The 13,869-nt window shown below is 50.6% G+C and overlaps 1 protein-coding gene across 1 annotated transcript in view; it reads left to right on the forward strand.

Annotated features, from left to right (window-relative positions):
• Window positions 1-13,869, forward strand: part of IFT122 (intraflagellar transport 122) — a 78,250-nt gene that overhangs the window by 61,130 nt on the left and 3,251 nt on the right. The window contains exons 17-23 of the mRNA XM_031935083.1: window positions 454-625; window positions 2,064-2,166; window positions 4,155-4,295; window positions 5,403-5,497; window positions 10,076-10,176; window positions 12,162-12,327; window positions 13,268-13,379. Coding sequence (XP_031790943.1) covers window positions 454-625; window positions 2,064-2,166; window positions 4,155-4,295; window positions 5,403-5,497; window positions 10,076-10,176; window positions 12,162-12,327; window positions 13,268-13,379 — 890 coding nt within the window. The remainder of the gene's footprint in view (window positions 1-453; window positions 626-2,063; window positions 2,167-4,154; window positions 4,296-5,402; window positions 5,498-10,075; window positions 10,177-12,161; window positions 12,328-13,267; window positions 13,380-13,869) is intronic.

Below are 13,869 nucleotides of genomic sequence, written 5' to 3' on the forward strand. Positions count from 1 at the left end.
TGGAAAGAGCACTGGGCCACTTCCTGGCTGCTGAGTCTTGGGCTGGGTGCTTCACCTTCCCCCCAGACTTTATTCTTCTCATCTGAGAGATGGAAATAATAGTGCCCACCTCTTAGGGTGGTAAAGATGCTGATTTCATGCATGGGAAAGCTCATGGCATCATCTGGGTACCGGTAGGGGATTAGGAGATAATTGTTTCTGTGCCCTGCTGGATAGCTCAGTGACTTCCGAGAAACATACACGAGGTGGCTCACAGGATCCTGTAAAGGCCACCTCTCCTGGTCCCTGGTGATGTTTCTGGAGTGTGTATTCATATATTTAATAACTAACCACTGAGCAGTTCCCAGGGGCCATGGCACGGTATCAACATTGGGGACTACAGAATGAATGGACATACGGCCTGCCCTTGACAAGACCTAGAGCCCCACCACCACCTGCCCCTTCCCTCTCCAGGTTGATCGACATCGCCCGCAAGCTGGACAAGGCTGAGCGCGAGCCGCTGCTGCTGTGTGCTACCTACCTCAAGAAGCTAGACAGCCCTGGCTATGCTGCCGAGACCTACCTGAAGATGGGTGACCTCAAGTCCCTGGTGCAGCTGCACGTGGAGACCCAGCGCTGGGATGAGGTGAGGGGAAAGCAGGCCTCGTGGGCTGGGGCCCCACTTGAGCCCTGGGACACAGGTGGGAGGGTACAGGGGTCCTTGGGGTTCAGATGGAGAGAAGCTGCCCTCATGATGAAAGGAACATTGAGCTGGCAGTCAGACAACTTAACCTCAAATTCTCTGAGCCACAGAATTGTGGAGCGCCTTTCCACTTGTCCGTTCATTCAGTCATTGAGAAAATCGTTACTGACAGCCAGCTCTGTGCCAGGGTGGTGACAGGCACCAGGGATGTGAGTGTGAACACGACAGCTCCAGTGCCTGCCATTGGGCTGAGCTGCCTCTGACCAGCACCACAGGCTCAGACACGTGGCTGATGGGGAGATGCACCTGCGTGACATTTAAAACCTGCTGGGTAACATTTTGGCAGAAAGCACCATCTGTGCTTTCCAGATCCAGACTGCGAGAGCCATTTCAGGGGCCAGTTTTTTCCCTCCCTTCTCTGCCCCCACCCCACAACCACTGCTTCTCTCTCTGGTGTTGGGGGCTGTAAAGAATTAGCCAGGCCAGTGAGAAAAGTGGCCAGCCTGAGGCTGGCAGAAGCAGCTAATGCTGCCCCTTCTGTGGCCAACTCCCACCCTCCAGCTCACTGGCTCCCTGTGCCCTTCAGAGAAATCCATCCCCGAGAGGATTAGGAGCTATGCCAGGATCCTCCCCCGACTCAGCCACCCACCCGTCATGGTCCATTTTAGAGTGAAAGCACAGCCTTCACTGAGAGGAGCCATCTGACTGTTGTCTGCTCTCTGGATGGCTCCATTTGGTGAGATGTTGAGGTCACTCATGAGAAAAGGTGGGGCTAGGGACAGAGGCAATGGTGGCTTCTCAAGAGAAATTTATTAGATTTCTGAAGCAGCATAGATTAGAGCATCTTAGAATGACTCAGACCTCGCTGTGCATCAGGCAGACTTTCTCCCCATGGCTCATGTCCAGTTCTCCTGGCCTGACAGGTGATTCTGGGGCTTAGGTGAGAAGTAGTCAGTGGGTCCATACAGCTCAAAGCCCACAGTCATCTTTGACAACTGATAAGAAGTGGTAATGATGATAATGTCAATTCTGTTTCCTTAGGTATCGCTGCAATTAAAAGAAATCTGTTTGCAGCACTACAGGAGCCCACGCAAACCCTCAAAATAAAATGTTTCCAATTCTGTGCCGCTTCTGTGGTCCAGAAACAGACTGTGTTGTTACTGAATCCAGTCGCTTGCATATTGCTGTTAATTGCCTTTTGTTTTCGAAGAGCTGATTTGTTTTTGCGTTTCTGTGGGTAGTTTTTGCGGGGAGGCACTCTCCCTCTCTGAGTTGTCAGGCTGGCAAAATATGACATTCCTAATGAATTCAGCCAAGTGCAGTGTTTTCATGGGGGCTGCAGGGGCAGTTTTATTAAGACTTCATTTGTTCCTTCCCCCAGGCCTTTGCTTTGGGTGAGAAGAATCCTGAGTTTAAGGATGACATCTACATGCCGTATGCTCAGTGGCTAGCAGAGAACGATCGCTTTGAGGAAGCCCAGAAAGGTAGGCAACACAGACTGTCACCTTCTAGAAGGAGCAGGAGAAGTCACTGCCAAGACATACATTTCAGGAAGGCTACCAAGCCCTTCCCATCTGTAGATCCCAAGATAGATGACTTCATCCTGGGGATGTGATTGTTTGGTGGTGAAAGACTGTGGAGCATGGAAAGACCATTGGCTTTGGAGTCACACCCTCCTGGGCCACACTCACTTGCTACAGGCCCTTAAGAGGTGCTGCCTCCTCTCCAAGCCTCTGTGGTTACTGAGCAAAGTGCTGTGCACTGCAGTGTATCTTCCCATTTAATCCTCACAACAGCCCTATGGTATAGCTACCATCATTATGATTCCCATTTTGCAGATGAGAAAACTGAAGTGTAAAGAGGTGAAGAAATTTGCCTGAAGTTTCATAGCTAGGAAGTGGCAGGGAGGTAATGTGAGCCAGGGTGCCATGAGGACAATAAGGGAGGATTGCCACACAGTGTGAGGCATGGTCTCACCTCTACTGAGAATAGAAACTCAGCTTCTGTTTCTGGCTCAGATAAATGGGTGACTTCTGCTCCTCAAGATTTCTGTTGGTAAAATGGGCTGCACACAACATACAACAGCATCTGAAATTGGAGCCAAAGCAAGTATAGAACTTTCGCTGATGTTATTAATCATATTTTTTAAAGTTGACTTCCCTCTCTGTGTCAGGCCCTGGCTGAGCACTTAACCTATGTAACCTTGAATCTTGCCAACAGCTGTGCAAGGATGAAGGGGCTAAATGTGCCATGCCAAGTCACAAATCTAGTCAGCAGCAGAGCCAGAATTAAACCAGTACCTCTCTGACTGGGGAACCTAATTTTTCTGTTTTGCTGCCTATTTAGCCTTCTAATTGAAGTTGGGTGTTTCATGTTCCATAGCATCTGATTTACACTTCTATATGGTAACCGTTGCCACCTCCGGACACATTGCAGAACAAATGTCTCCCTGTTGGAGCTCTCAACCGAAAGCCCTCATTGAAGGATAGCACATTCTCTGCTGCTTCAGCATTTCCAGAGCATCCAGTTGCTGAAGTATCTGCATGTTTGGGCAAAACACATCAACCTATCCATCTGTCTGTGTCTACCCTTCCAAGAATCCATCACCATAGTAACTTGGTACTTAGACAAGAGATTGTATATGAGAATGGAACAAAAGCCAGACCTTCTCCTTCTCTGAAGGCAGAGGATTAGGATCATTTGAATGCCCACATATAGCAAGTGTCATGGCTACAAGGGCTTCACTATCAGCCACCAACATCTCAAGGGGCTGGCCACGTAGTAGATACTCAGAAAATATCTGTTTAACAGTGTAGGAATGATTGAGAGTTTTTTTGCTTGTTTTTACAAATGGTTGTGAGAACTGAGGTAGATCCTTCAAAGTGGTCACTGAAAAGCAGTCATTTGAAGAGAAACTGAAGAGTTGGGCTTGGTTTTGGGACCTTGGGTGTGACGCTTTACCTCCATCTTGCAAAGTCCATTTCATTGCTCATAAAAAGGGGGATAATTTTCCTTCTTCATAAGTCTGTGGTGAGGATCCAGTGAGGTGATTAGCAACAAAAGCATTTTGCAAACCTCCAAGTGCAGTAAAGTGGCAGGTCCTGTTTGTATCACCTTAGGAGTCACAAAACTTTGCCCTGGAATGAGCAGGGGGCAGAACCTCACTGAAGATGAGCAAGTTTCACTCTTAGACTTTGCCCTGGAATTTGGCCCCAGTTTTTCCTTTCTGCCATGCTTTTCAAAGTCGGTCGCCTCTTCCCAGACAAAAAGGAATTTGTCTCACTGTACTTTTTCCAGGATGTAGCCTCGGTTATTTAGAGAAGCTCCATCCCAGCAACGAAGCACTGCAGATGCTCCAATGAGTGTCCTACTTCCAAAGCAGCCCTGTGCGAGCCCCACAGAGCTCCATCCTGCCTCCTGAGTGATTTCCTAAATTGCATGTGCTTTTTTCCTCCCTCCACCGCTCCTACAGCATTCCACAAGGCCGGGCGACAGAGAGAAGCAGTCCAGGTGCTGGAGCAACTCACAAACAATGCCGTGGCAGAGAGCAGGTTTAATGATGCTGCCTATTATTACTGGATGCTGTCCATGCAATGCCTCGATATAGCTCAAGGTGCGTAAACATCAGCCAGACCACTGTTTTCTCAAGCCCCACTTCTGATAAACATCAGAAGAGCTGGAACATTTTAATTAAAGCTCTGGGCTTGTTTATTGGGTGTATTGTCCATAAGCCTGCCTTGCAGTGGCATAATCTGGTGTGTCATCTTTTTCCAGTTTGCCCATCAGAATGGTATGAGGACCATCCTGGGGTTACAGTTGGCAGGTCCAGCCCTGCATTGCTCATTCAGAGCATATCTCTCCCCTGCTACCTGGGAGCCCATAGCTGGACCTGGGTGAGCACTGGGTTTTAAATTTTTTTAATTAAATGAGAAGATGAATAAGAGATGACTTTACAATAACGCACTCCAGATTCTTACTCATTCCAGCCAGGAAAACAGTTTCAATACTGCTTCCTTTCACAAGACTTCCCAAGATGTACTGAAGGAGCCCTGGAAGTGGAAGAGAAAGATGTTCTTTTCCACTGGAAAAGGCCACATGCAGGGGTGGGAAAAACACTGGAATGGAGGCTGCAGGTGACTTGTAACAAGTCACAATCCTGCCTGAGCTCTGCATGCCCATCTGTCCTGTGGGAGTCCCTTGTCCTGGTCCCTTTGATTGCTGGGAGCCTCACAGAGTCATGCTTACAGTTTGAAAATTGTCAAGCCCAGGTGTAAGGTCACATTTTTGTGTTCTGGCCAGTGCCTTCTGCTTCTGATAGGAGCAGCAGAGGGAAGAGACATAAGATAAGCATGAATACAGTTGGTGTCTGCCTGCCCTTGTCCCAGCAGGCTCTTCTGACACATCTGGGGTCTTGCTGCAGCTGTCGCTCCCTGAGGGGAATAACCTGGGAGGGTGCAGTGAGAGATCTGCAAAAAATATCCTCAAACTCCCTGGCCTTATGCCCTGCCCACCTAAGACTTCACTGTCCTGGAGTGGCCCTACTCCTAAGCAGAGTACCTTTCCCCTCACTACACTTTGTCCCTCACCCTGGCACAGACACTGTGTGGTGGGAGAACTGATGCCGGCAAAAGTACTGTTGCCTGGCCCCTCCTCCTGGGGCCAGTTGGCAGCCACAGACACTGTTTGATATGTTTCCCCTCCCACCCGCTGCACACAGCAGATCCTGCCCAGAAGGACATGATGCTTGGCAAGTTCCACCACTTCCAGCGTTTGGCAGAGCTGTACCATGGCTACCATGCCATCCATCGCCATACGGTAAGGTGGCTGGGTCACCAGCGCCTGAGGGTACCGTCTGCTGTGCTAGGGGTCCTGGGCATGTCTAAAGAGCAGCAGACTGGATGGAATGTAACCCACTGGTCACAGTGAACTGCTGAGGAATCTTGGTCTCCGCTGGGGAGAAAAAGTTTGGTTTTCCTTGATTGACTATTTGTTTGCCATTCATCAAGTAGTGGGCTGCTGAATTGTAATCCAGAGCTGGAATGGGCCTTGCTAGTTCCTCAGTGCAGGCTTTGATGACTCGGGGAAACTCTGCATTAACCAGCAAGGGGGGGCAGGAGTTCCATGAGGCCCTCTCCTGCAGTAGGGCGAAGACCCAGGTTAACCAAAGGCTCGAGTTCCCTCCCTGGCCCTGTCAGTGACTTGTGTATTCTTCAGCAATTCACTTTCCCTCTCTGTCCCTCAGTTTCCTTCTCTGTGAAACCAGAGTGTTGGCTTGGTCTCCAGAAAGCCAAATAGTTCTTTTTAGTCACTCCCTGATTCCTTTGAGAAAACCATTTTAAATCTGTCTGGTGGCAATGAGGAACAGGTGATGGGTTGTCAACAGCCTCTTCATCCACTGTATCTCCTCAATCACCCAACAGATGTTGAGCACTTAGTACCTAGTAGGCAATGTACTGAGGGCTTCATTGTATCAAGTCATTTCCTCCTTTCAACCACACTTTGAGGGAAGGACTGTCACCCCCATTTTACAGATGATAATGAAGCCTTAGACAGAGAGGTCTCACAGGTTATTAGGTTGGTGCAAAAGTAATTGCGGTTTCAGACAATTTTAAATCACTGTAACTAGGCTCAAACACATCTTTATTAATCAAAATAGGAACCATTGTGATCAACACGTTTTTGCCAATGAGAAATAAGTTTATTTCTGTAGTGTAAAAATCCATACTTTGGGATTCAATGAACTCTTGGAAAGCATTTTCTGCATCCTGCTGGTTGTGGAAGCGTTTTCCCTGCAAAAAGTTGTTGAGATGCTTGAAGAAGTGGTAGTTGGTTGGCAAGAGATCAGGTGAATATGGCGGATGAGGCAAAATTTTGTATCCCAATTCATTCAACTTTTGAAGCATTGGTTGTGTGATGTGCAGTCAGGTGGGTGAAGAAGAATTGGGCCCTTTCTGTTAACCAGTGCTGGCTGCAGGTGTTGCAGTTTTCAGTGCATCTCCTCCATTTGCTGAGCATACTTCTCAAATGTAATCATTTCACCAGGATCAGAAAGCTGTAGTGGATCAGACTGGCAGCAGACCACCAAACAGTGACCATGGCCTTTTCTTGGTGCAAGTCTGGCTTTGGGAACTGCTTTGGAGCTTTTTCTCAGTCCAGCCTTGGAGCTGGTCATCACTGGTTGTCATATAAAGTCCACTTTTTGTCACACATCACATCTGATTGAGAAATGTTTTGTTGTTGTTGCATAGAATAAGAGAAGACAATACTTCAAAACGACTATATTTTCATTTTCGATCCACTGATGAGGCACCCACTTATCGAGCTTTTTCACCTTTCCAATTTGCTTCAAATGCCAAACAACCGTAGAATGGTTGACATTGAGTTCTTTGGCAACTTCTCCTGTAGTTGTGAGAGGATCAGCTTCGATGATTGCTCTCGGTTGTTGTCAACTTCCAATGGCCAGCCACTATGCTGCTCATCTTGGAGGCTCTTATCTCCTTTGCAAAACTTCTTGAACCACCACTGCACTGTACGTTCATTAGCAGTCCCTGGGCCAAATGCGTTGTCGATGTTATGAGTTGTGTCTGTTGCTTTATGACCCATTTTGAACTCAAATAAGAAAATTGCTTGAATTTGTTTTTTGTCTAACATCATTTCCATAGTCTAAAATAAACAACAAGTAATAACTCATTAGCAAAAAAACATAAAGCAAGAAATGCCCATTGAAATGATGTATAACATAAACACATTTAGGAATGTATTCTGCTATCAAACAGCAAATTCCAGAGCCAATATATGAGTCTCAATAGGCTGGCACTGGAGCCTGTGTTCCTAGCCTTTCCCTCCCTCTCTCCTTTTAGAGAAAGCAGGCTAGTGTGTTGGTCTAGTGGGTAAACTTGAGAGTCCTCACACACAAATGACACCGTGTTATTTACCTTCTCTGGCCTTCACTTCCTTCTCTATAAAATAGTGATAACAGCAGTATCTACTTGATGGGATTATTGTGAGGATTAGATGAGTTAATATTGGAAGAGTACCCAGCATAGAGTGACCCTAGGTGGCAGCTATCCTTACTGCTGCTGCAGGCAGGGCTTCACACCAGCTTTCCCTGGGCTGCTCCCTGCAGCTGGGCATCTGGCATTTCTCTTTTTTCAGAGATGAGATCTCTGTCGCCCAAGGTGGAGTGAGGTGGCATGATCATAGCTCATGGCAGCCTCAAACTGCTGGACTTAAGTCATCCTCCTGCCTGAGCCTCCCAGAGCACTGGGATTATAGGCATGAGCCACCACACCCAGCCTTTCTGCAGTTCTTTGACCTCTCAAATGCCCTGCCTTCCACCTTGGGCACTTCTTTCCCTCTCATCTGTGCTGACCTCTCAGCACATTTTTTGCTTCTTGGGAAAGTCTGGCAAGAAGGACTCCTGACAGGCTCTGTGCAGGCCAACCATCAGTCTAGTGTCACATCTCTTCCCACAGCAGGGTCAGTGATCTCAAGGGACCTCATCTTCCCTTACAGTCTTTGCCTTTCCTGAAACAAGACCCCCTAGGGTCCCTCATCTCTATCAGGTGCTCACGTGGAGAGAAACCACCACAAAAGGAGCCCAGACTCAACTTGGGCTGGAAGTCAGGGCCCAGCTCAGCCTCAGTTTGCCCAAGCCACTCCGGAACCTGGCTCTCAGCTCCTTCCCTTAGACTTTTCTCCTGCTGCTCCCTGTCCTCTTCCTCACCTGGGGTATGGGGCTAAGGGCTCCTGTCTCTAACAACTGAGCTCTGCTAATACACACAGGACCTACATGGGACTAGGAGCTAAGGGGCCTCAGACCAGCTGGGGCCCTGGCTCTTATTCCAGCTGAATTTTCTTAATTGGGCCATTCCTTCGTTCAACAAATCCCTACTGTGTGATAGACCCTGTGATAAGACCTGATGACACAGTGGTGAACAAAACATTGTCCCTGCAGTCAGTCCCAGTCTAGTAAACCGGACAGTCCCTCAGGGGTAAAGTTTAGAGGCCTGTGAAGAGACTTCCTGGAGGAGGTGGCCCCTCAGCCAGAAGGCAGGAGAAAAGTAAAAATGGGGCAAGTGAAGCAGAGGAGGAGGAGGAAAGGTGTTTGTGGCAAAGGTCACAGCCTGTGCAAAGGCCTGGAGGTGAGTGGTAGTTTGTGGTTCAACATCCAGGGCCCAGGAGAGCAGCACTGATTCAGGGCAAGACTGGAAAGGAAAGTTCAGGTCCTTCCTGGATACATGGCTTCTTTCCCAGAGGAAGGGACTCCCCTCCTACCTATTGTTTCTGGGACGTTACTTAGCTTCCCTACCTAGTGCAGTAGAACCAGAGACAGACTTCATCTTGTGCTTACCCTGGAAAGGATGTGGTCTCAGGTTTTCTTGAGTTCTTGGAGCTAACAAAAGCTATAGAAATTTAAGTGTGAATTAAATAGAAAATGCTAAGCTCTGAACTGAAGAAGTGTAGAGCAAAGTGAGTCCTCAGGAGTTTAGACCAATTAGGGGTTAAGCTTTGGTGGCTCAGTGATGAGTAGGGCATCACAAGACCCTTCTTCAGTGCTCACAAGAAAAAGGAGTGGCTGGCCTGCTTTAATCGTCACTATTTAAAGCTTTATTAGAAATGGGTAATCTCAGTTTATGTACAGTGTGCCAGATGCCTTCAAAATAAGGTATTCTTGACCTTTTATAGACCCTCACATAGAAAATTCCCTATTTGTCTTCTGAGGTTCTGGCAGCCTCTAGGTATGAAGACCAATCATTCCACTAATGTGTGCTAACTGCCTCCTGTTAGTGCCTATGCCAGGAGCCAGGGAAATGGGTCAGCAGTTGAGGAACTCCGCATATGTGCTCATTTGGTGGCACATCAGTCAAGCTGCTGTTGGAAAGCACAGAAGAGGCATGTGGGTTCATGCCGGAGAGGGCTAAATGCCCTGTTGAAAGACAGGCTTATATGAATCAGTGGTTATGTCCTAAGTTGCATAGAGGTCTTCTCTTTTAGAGCTAATTGGAGACAACTTGAGTAGTTTAGAGAAACGGAGTCATTACCAACTCCAGAGGCAGTACAGCTTGGAATAAAGACATTCTTAGGCTTTGGAATCAGACCTGGGTTTGAATAGGAGCTCAGCTCTGTTCTAGTTGGTGACTTGGGCAAATCATCTAACTAGGTGTCGGTTTCCTCATCAGTACTGTGAGGATAAATATGCATACCACAAGGTTATTATGTTAAAGACCAGATGAGACAGTGACTGTATGGCGCCCAGCACACAGTGGGTACTCAATAATCAGAGCCGCTCTTGTTGATGTCACTCAGAATTATTGGTGTCTGCCTTTTGGCCTGGCCCAGCAGCAGCTCAGTTGAGGAACTCAATCCCTGTTTGCTTTTCTCTCACTGCAGGAGGATCCATTCAGTGTCCATCGTCCTGAAACTCTTTTCAACATCTCCAGGTTCCTGCTGCACAGCCTGCCCAAGGACACCCCCTTGGGCATCTCTAAAGTGTATCCTTTCTCTTACCCCTCCCCTGTCCCGGTTCTTGTCTAATGGCCCCAAGAAATTCCTTCCAGAGCACTTTCCTGGCAGAACCTTCCTCTCTCAGCAGCCCTCAGGGAAGAGAGAGAACTCACCCTCCCGCTGCTGTTTGGCTGTAGAGGCTCAGCAGGGAGGCCCAGGGGCCCAGGGGCCCAGGCCAAGAGAAGATAAGTTTTCAGGGCTCTCTGAGCTGAGCCCAGCAATAGGTCTCTGGCCAACACACTGTCCCAATTCCTCCTAAAACCCACAGATGAAGGTGTGACTGAAATGGAGGAAGCACCAGGCCTTCAGGCTTGGAACCTTGGGCACTTCCTCAGACTGGGGAGGAGGGAGTGTTTGTTCAGCCAAGGTATACATAGCACCTGCTATGCCCCCAAGCCCTGGGCCAGGCACCAGGTGACAAAGCTGCCATCAAAGAGGGAGGTCACAAGTTAGGGCCTACTTTGGTGGATGTTTGCTGTGTCTGAGGGTGGAATGAGGCTGAGGTCAGGGCCACGGTCAGGGAAGTTTACCTGGAGGTGGTGATGTCCATCATGCAAGTTGAGGCAGCCAGGGATGATGGCAAAGTGGATGTTCCAGGGGAGGACCCAGCGTGTGGAGAGGCAAGCAAGGCATGTGGGAGGGTGTGAGGGGGCCCTGAGTGGGAGGGGCCGGAGAGGCAGCAGGTCCCAAGGCCTGAGGGTGTACCTTTGGGTTTTCCTCTCCTTCTGTAGGCACTGAGGGCCACAGTGGTGCCATAAGCAGAGCAGATGCCTGAAGGGCCTGTGCAGCCAGGTACTGGATCATTGCCAGGCAATGATCCAGATTTTTAAGGTCTTGGATGTCATGAGACATAATTGTCCCTGTTCTTTTCTAAATCTCACTGTACTCTCAGCTCCTTCCCAGCCCTAGCACCACCTTCCCTCTGTAAGGAAAACGCATTCCACTGGAAAAGACGCAGAGCTCTTTGTTGTAAGAATTGGCCTTGCTAGAGGATTCCAGGCCCATTATTTACATTTCAGGGGAAACAACCCCGAATCAAGGGATGCCTTCCTGGAGTCAGACCTCTGCTGCATGCATCTCCGTCTTTCCCCACAGGAGCAGTCAGGGCTATGCCTGTGGGGGCTGAGCACCTGTACTCATCCTTTGCAGCAAGTTCTGTTTGAGTCAACAGCTTGATGGGACCCCTGCCCTGAGCCTTACCCTGTGCCATCCCCTGGGGACCTGGAAATGGCTCCTGACAGTCCCTCACTTTGAGGAGTCATGCTGGAGACACAGAAGGAAACTCTCCACAAAGCTGCTGAAGCGGACGGGGCTGCGCTGCAGAGGGCAGGAGCAGGAATACTGGGAGGGAGGTGGGAGGAAGGGCAGGAGGGCCTGGGAGCAGCCGACATCGGAGGTGACCTGAGAGGAGAGCACAGAGGCTCATCAGCCTCTGGCTGAGGAGCTCCAAGGGGGCCCCAGAGTACAGGCGAGGCTGCTACTCAGAAACTGCCCACCAGGCCCTCGGGGAAGGGCATGCAGGCAGAGTGGGGTACACCCAGGGGCCTCAGAGCAGGGCTGAGGGTGGCTCCCCAGGGAGTCTTGACCAGGCCTCACCTGGCAGGGTGAGAGCAGAGCGCCGTTCGTGCCAGGCGTCCTAGAGGGCCTGGCTGGCAGGTTTGGTGAGGCAGGAAGAGCCATTTTGGCCTAGTCAGGGTGCAAGATGAGCCATCAGCAGGCCCAGAGATGCTAAGCAAGGTTAAAGTATTAATGGAAACTATGCTGTTTTTATATCTGGAAAAATTCCTGGGCCTTGCCATCCAAGAAGTAACACTCACCTCTTACAAGTGCACAGAGCCTTCCCACAATCCTTCCTCTGCCCTCCCGGCACCAGCACGAGCTGTGTTCCAGCCTGGGGCTCACTTCAAGGATAGGCAGTGCCAGCTCTTAGGCCTGGTGTTGCCCCTGCTGTCCTTAACCCTGTTCATGGCAGGAAAATACTCTTCACCCTGGCCAAGCAGAGCAAGGCCCTCGGTGCCTACAAGCTGGCCCGGCATGCCTATGACAAGCTGCGTGGCCTGTACATCCCTGCCAGATTCCAAAAGTCCATCGAGCTGGGTACCCTGACCATCCGCGCCAAGCCCTTCCATGACAGTGAGGTGAGGACGCAGCACCCTTGGGCAGACGGCTTCTCCTCTCCCCGAGGCCATCTCATGCCTTCTTGCCTGGCCTGGGTTCTGTTTGAAGAGAGACAGCTGCAGCTCCCTCTAGGCTCTGTGCCCCCTGCTCAGGCCTGGCCATGCCAGCTTCCCTGTGCTTCCCTGTCCACCCCCTGTTCTCCCCGCAGTCCCCCCGGTGCCAGCTCACAGTCCCCGACCCCAGCCCCAGCCCTCAGCCCGGTCTCCCTTGTTCCTTGCCCTCCCTTAGGCAAGCCCCACACCTTTGTGCCCAGGTGGCTCTGCCTTTACCCCAGGCCTGGCTCCAGAGCTGACCCTCACTCTAGAAACCTCTGTCCTTTCTGGAACCAGGCTGTGTTTCTCCAGCAAATCTACCCCACACTCCCAGCCCACATTCCTTCAACCCAGCCATTTTCCTTCTTTCACACCCCCTCCCTCAAGCTCAGAGCAAGGACTTGCATCAAACAGACCTGGGTTCACATCCTGGCTCCACCCTCTCCTAGCTCTGTCTCCATCTTTCTGCACCTCGGGTTCCCCCTTTCCCACAGGTAGTTGTGAGGCTAAATGAGCCAGCACAGGCCACGTGCTCTGCACGGTGCCTGGAGGAGCATGGTAAATGGCTGGCTAATGGTGGCAGCGGCCACTGTCATTCCTGCCAGGGGAGCAGTGCCGTTGAGCGCTGCCTGTGCAGGTGTCTTGGGCACAGGGCCCCAAGTGACAGGGCTTAGGTGTTTCAGCAGACCTTTTATCCTGCTTCCCCATGGCATGGAGCCCCTAGGCCCGGCGCCCCTTCCCTGCCTGCCCACCCAGGTGGCCTTTCCTCTTGCCGCCAGGCCTCAGGGGCCCGTAGCCAGAGTCCAGGGGGAGGAGGACATGTGCCTGCCCCGGCCTGGCCCCTTGGGAGTCCGTGGCTGTTTTGTAGGAGCTGGTGCCCTTGTGCTACCGCTGCTCCACCAACAACCCGCTGCTCAACAACCTGGGCAACGTCTGCATCAACTGCCGCCAGCCCTTCATCTTCTCCGCCTCTTCCTACGGTGAGTCCCTGTATCCTGAGCATGTGGGCGGGACAGCCTGTGGACCACTACGCTCACTCCACTGCTCTCTGGCCTCAGGACGTTGGGCAACGGCCAAAGGCCTCTGAATGTCCCTGTTTATGAAATGAGGACACTCTGACACCCACCTGCCTGACACAAGGAGTCACTGTCGGTGTTCCCATAGATAGGACCCACTGCTGCCCAAAGCTGAAGCACCCACTCTGGGAACCTGGCACAGTGCTGTACATAACCAGATGCCCCAGGAAGAGAGTCCGATGGCTCTTCATTCGGACTGGGAGGCTGAGATAGGTTTTCAAGGCCCAGCTCCTTTGATGTTGACAGAGGATCAGAAGCCCCTTCCCAGGAGCTGAGGAGAGGCCACACACACACGACTGCCCATGCACACACACATACACAGACACACAGAGACGGCCCGGCGTGCGTGCACACACACACAGACTGCCCCTAAAGACACACAGACTGCCCCTGC

Source organism: Piliocolobus tephrosceles, chromosome 2, assembly GCF_002776525.5.
Source record: "Piliocolobus tephrosceles isolate RC106 chromosome 2, ASM277652v3, whole genome shotgun sequence".
NCBI lineage: Eukaryota > Metazoa > Chordata > Mammalia > Primates > Cercopithecidae > Piliocolobus > Piliocolobus tephrosceles.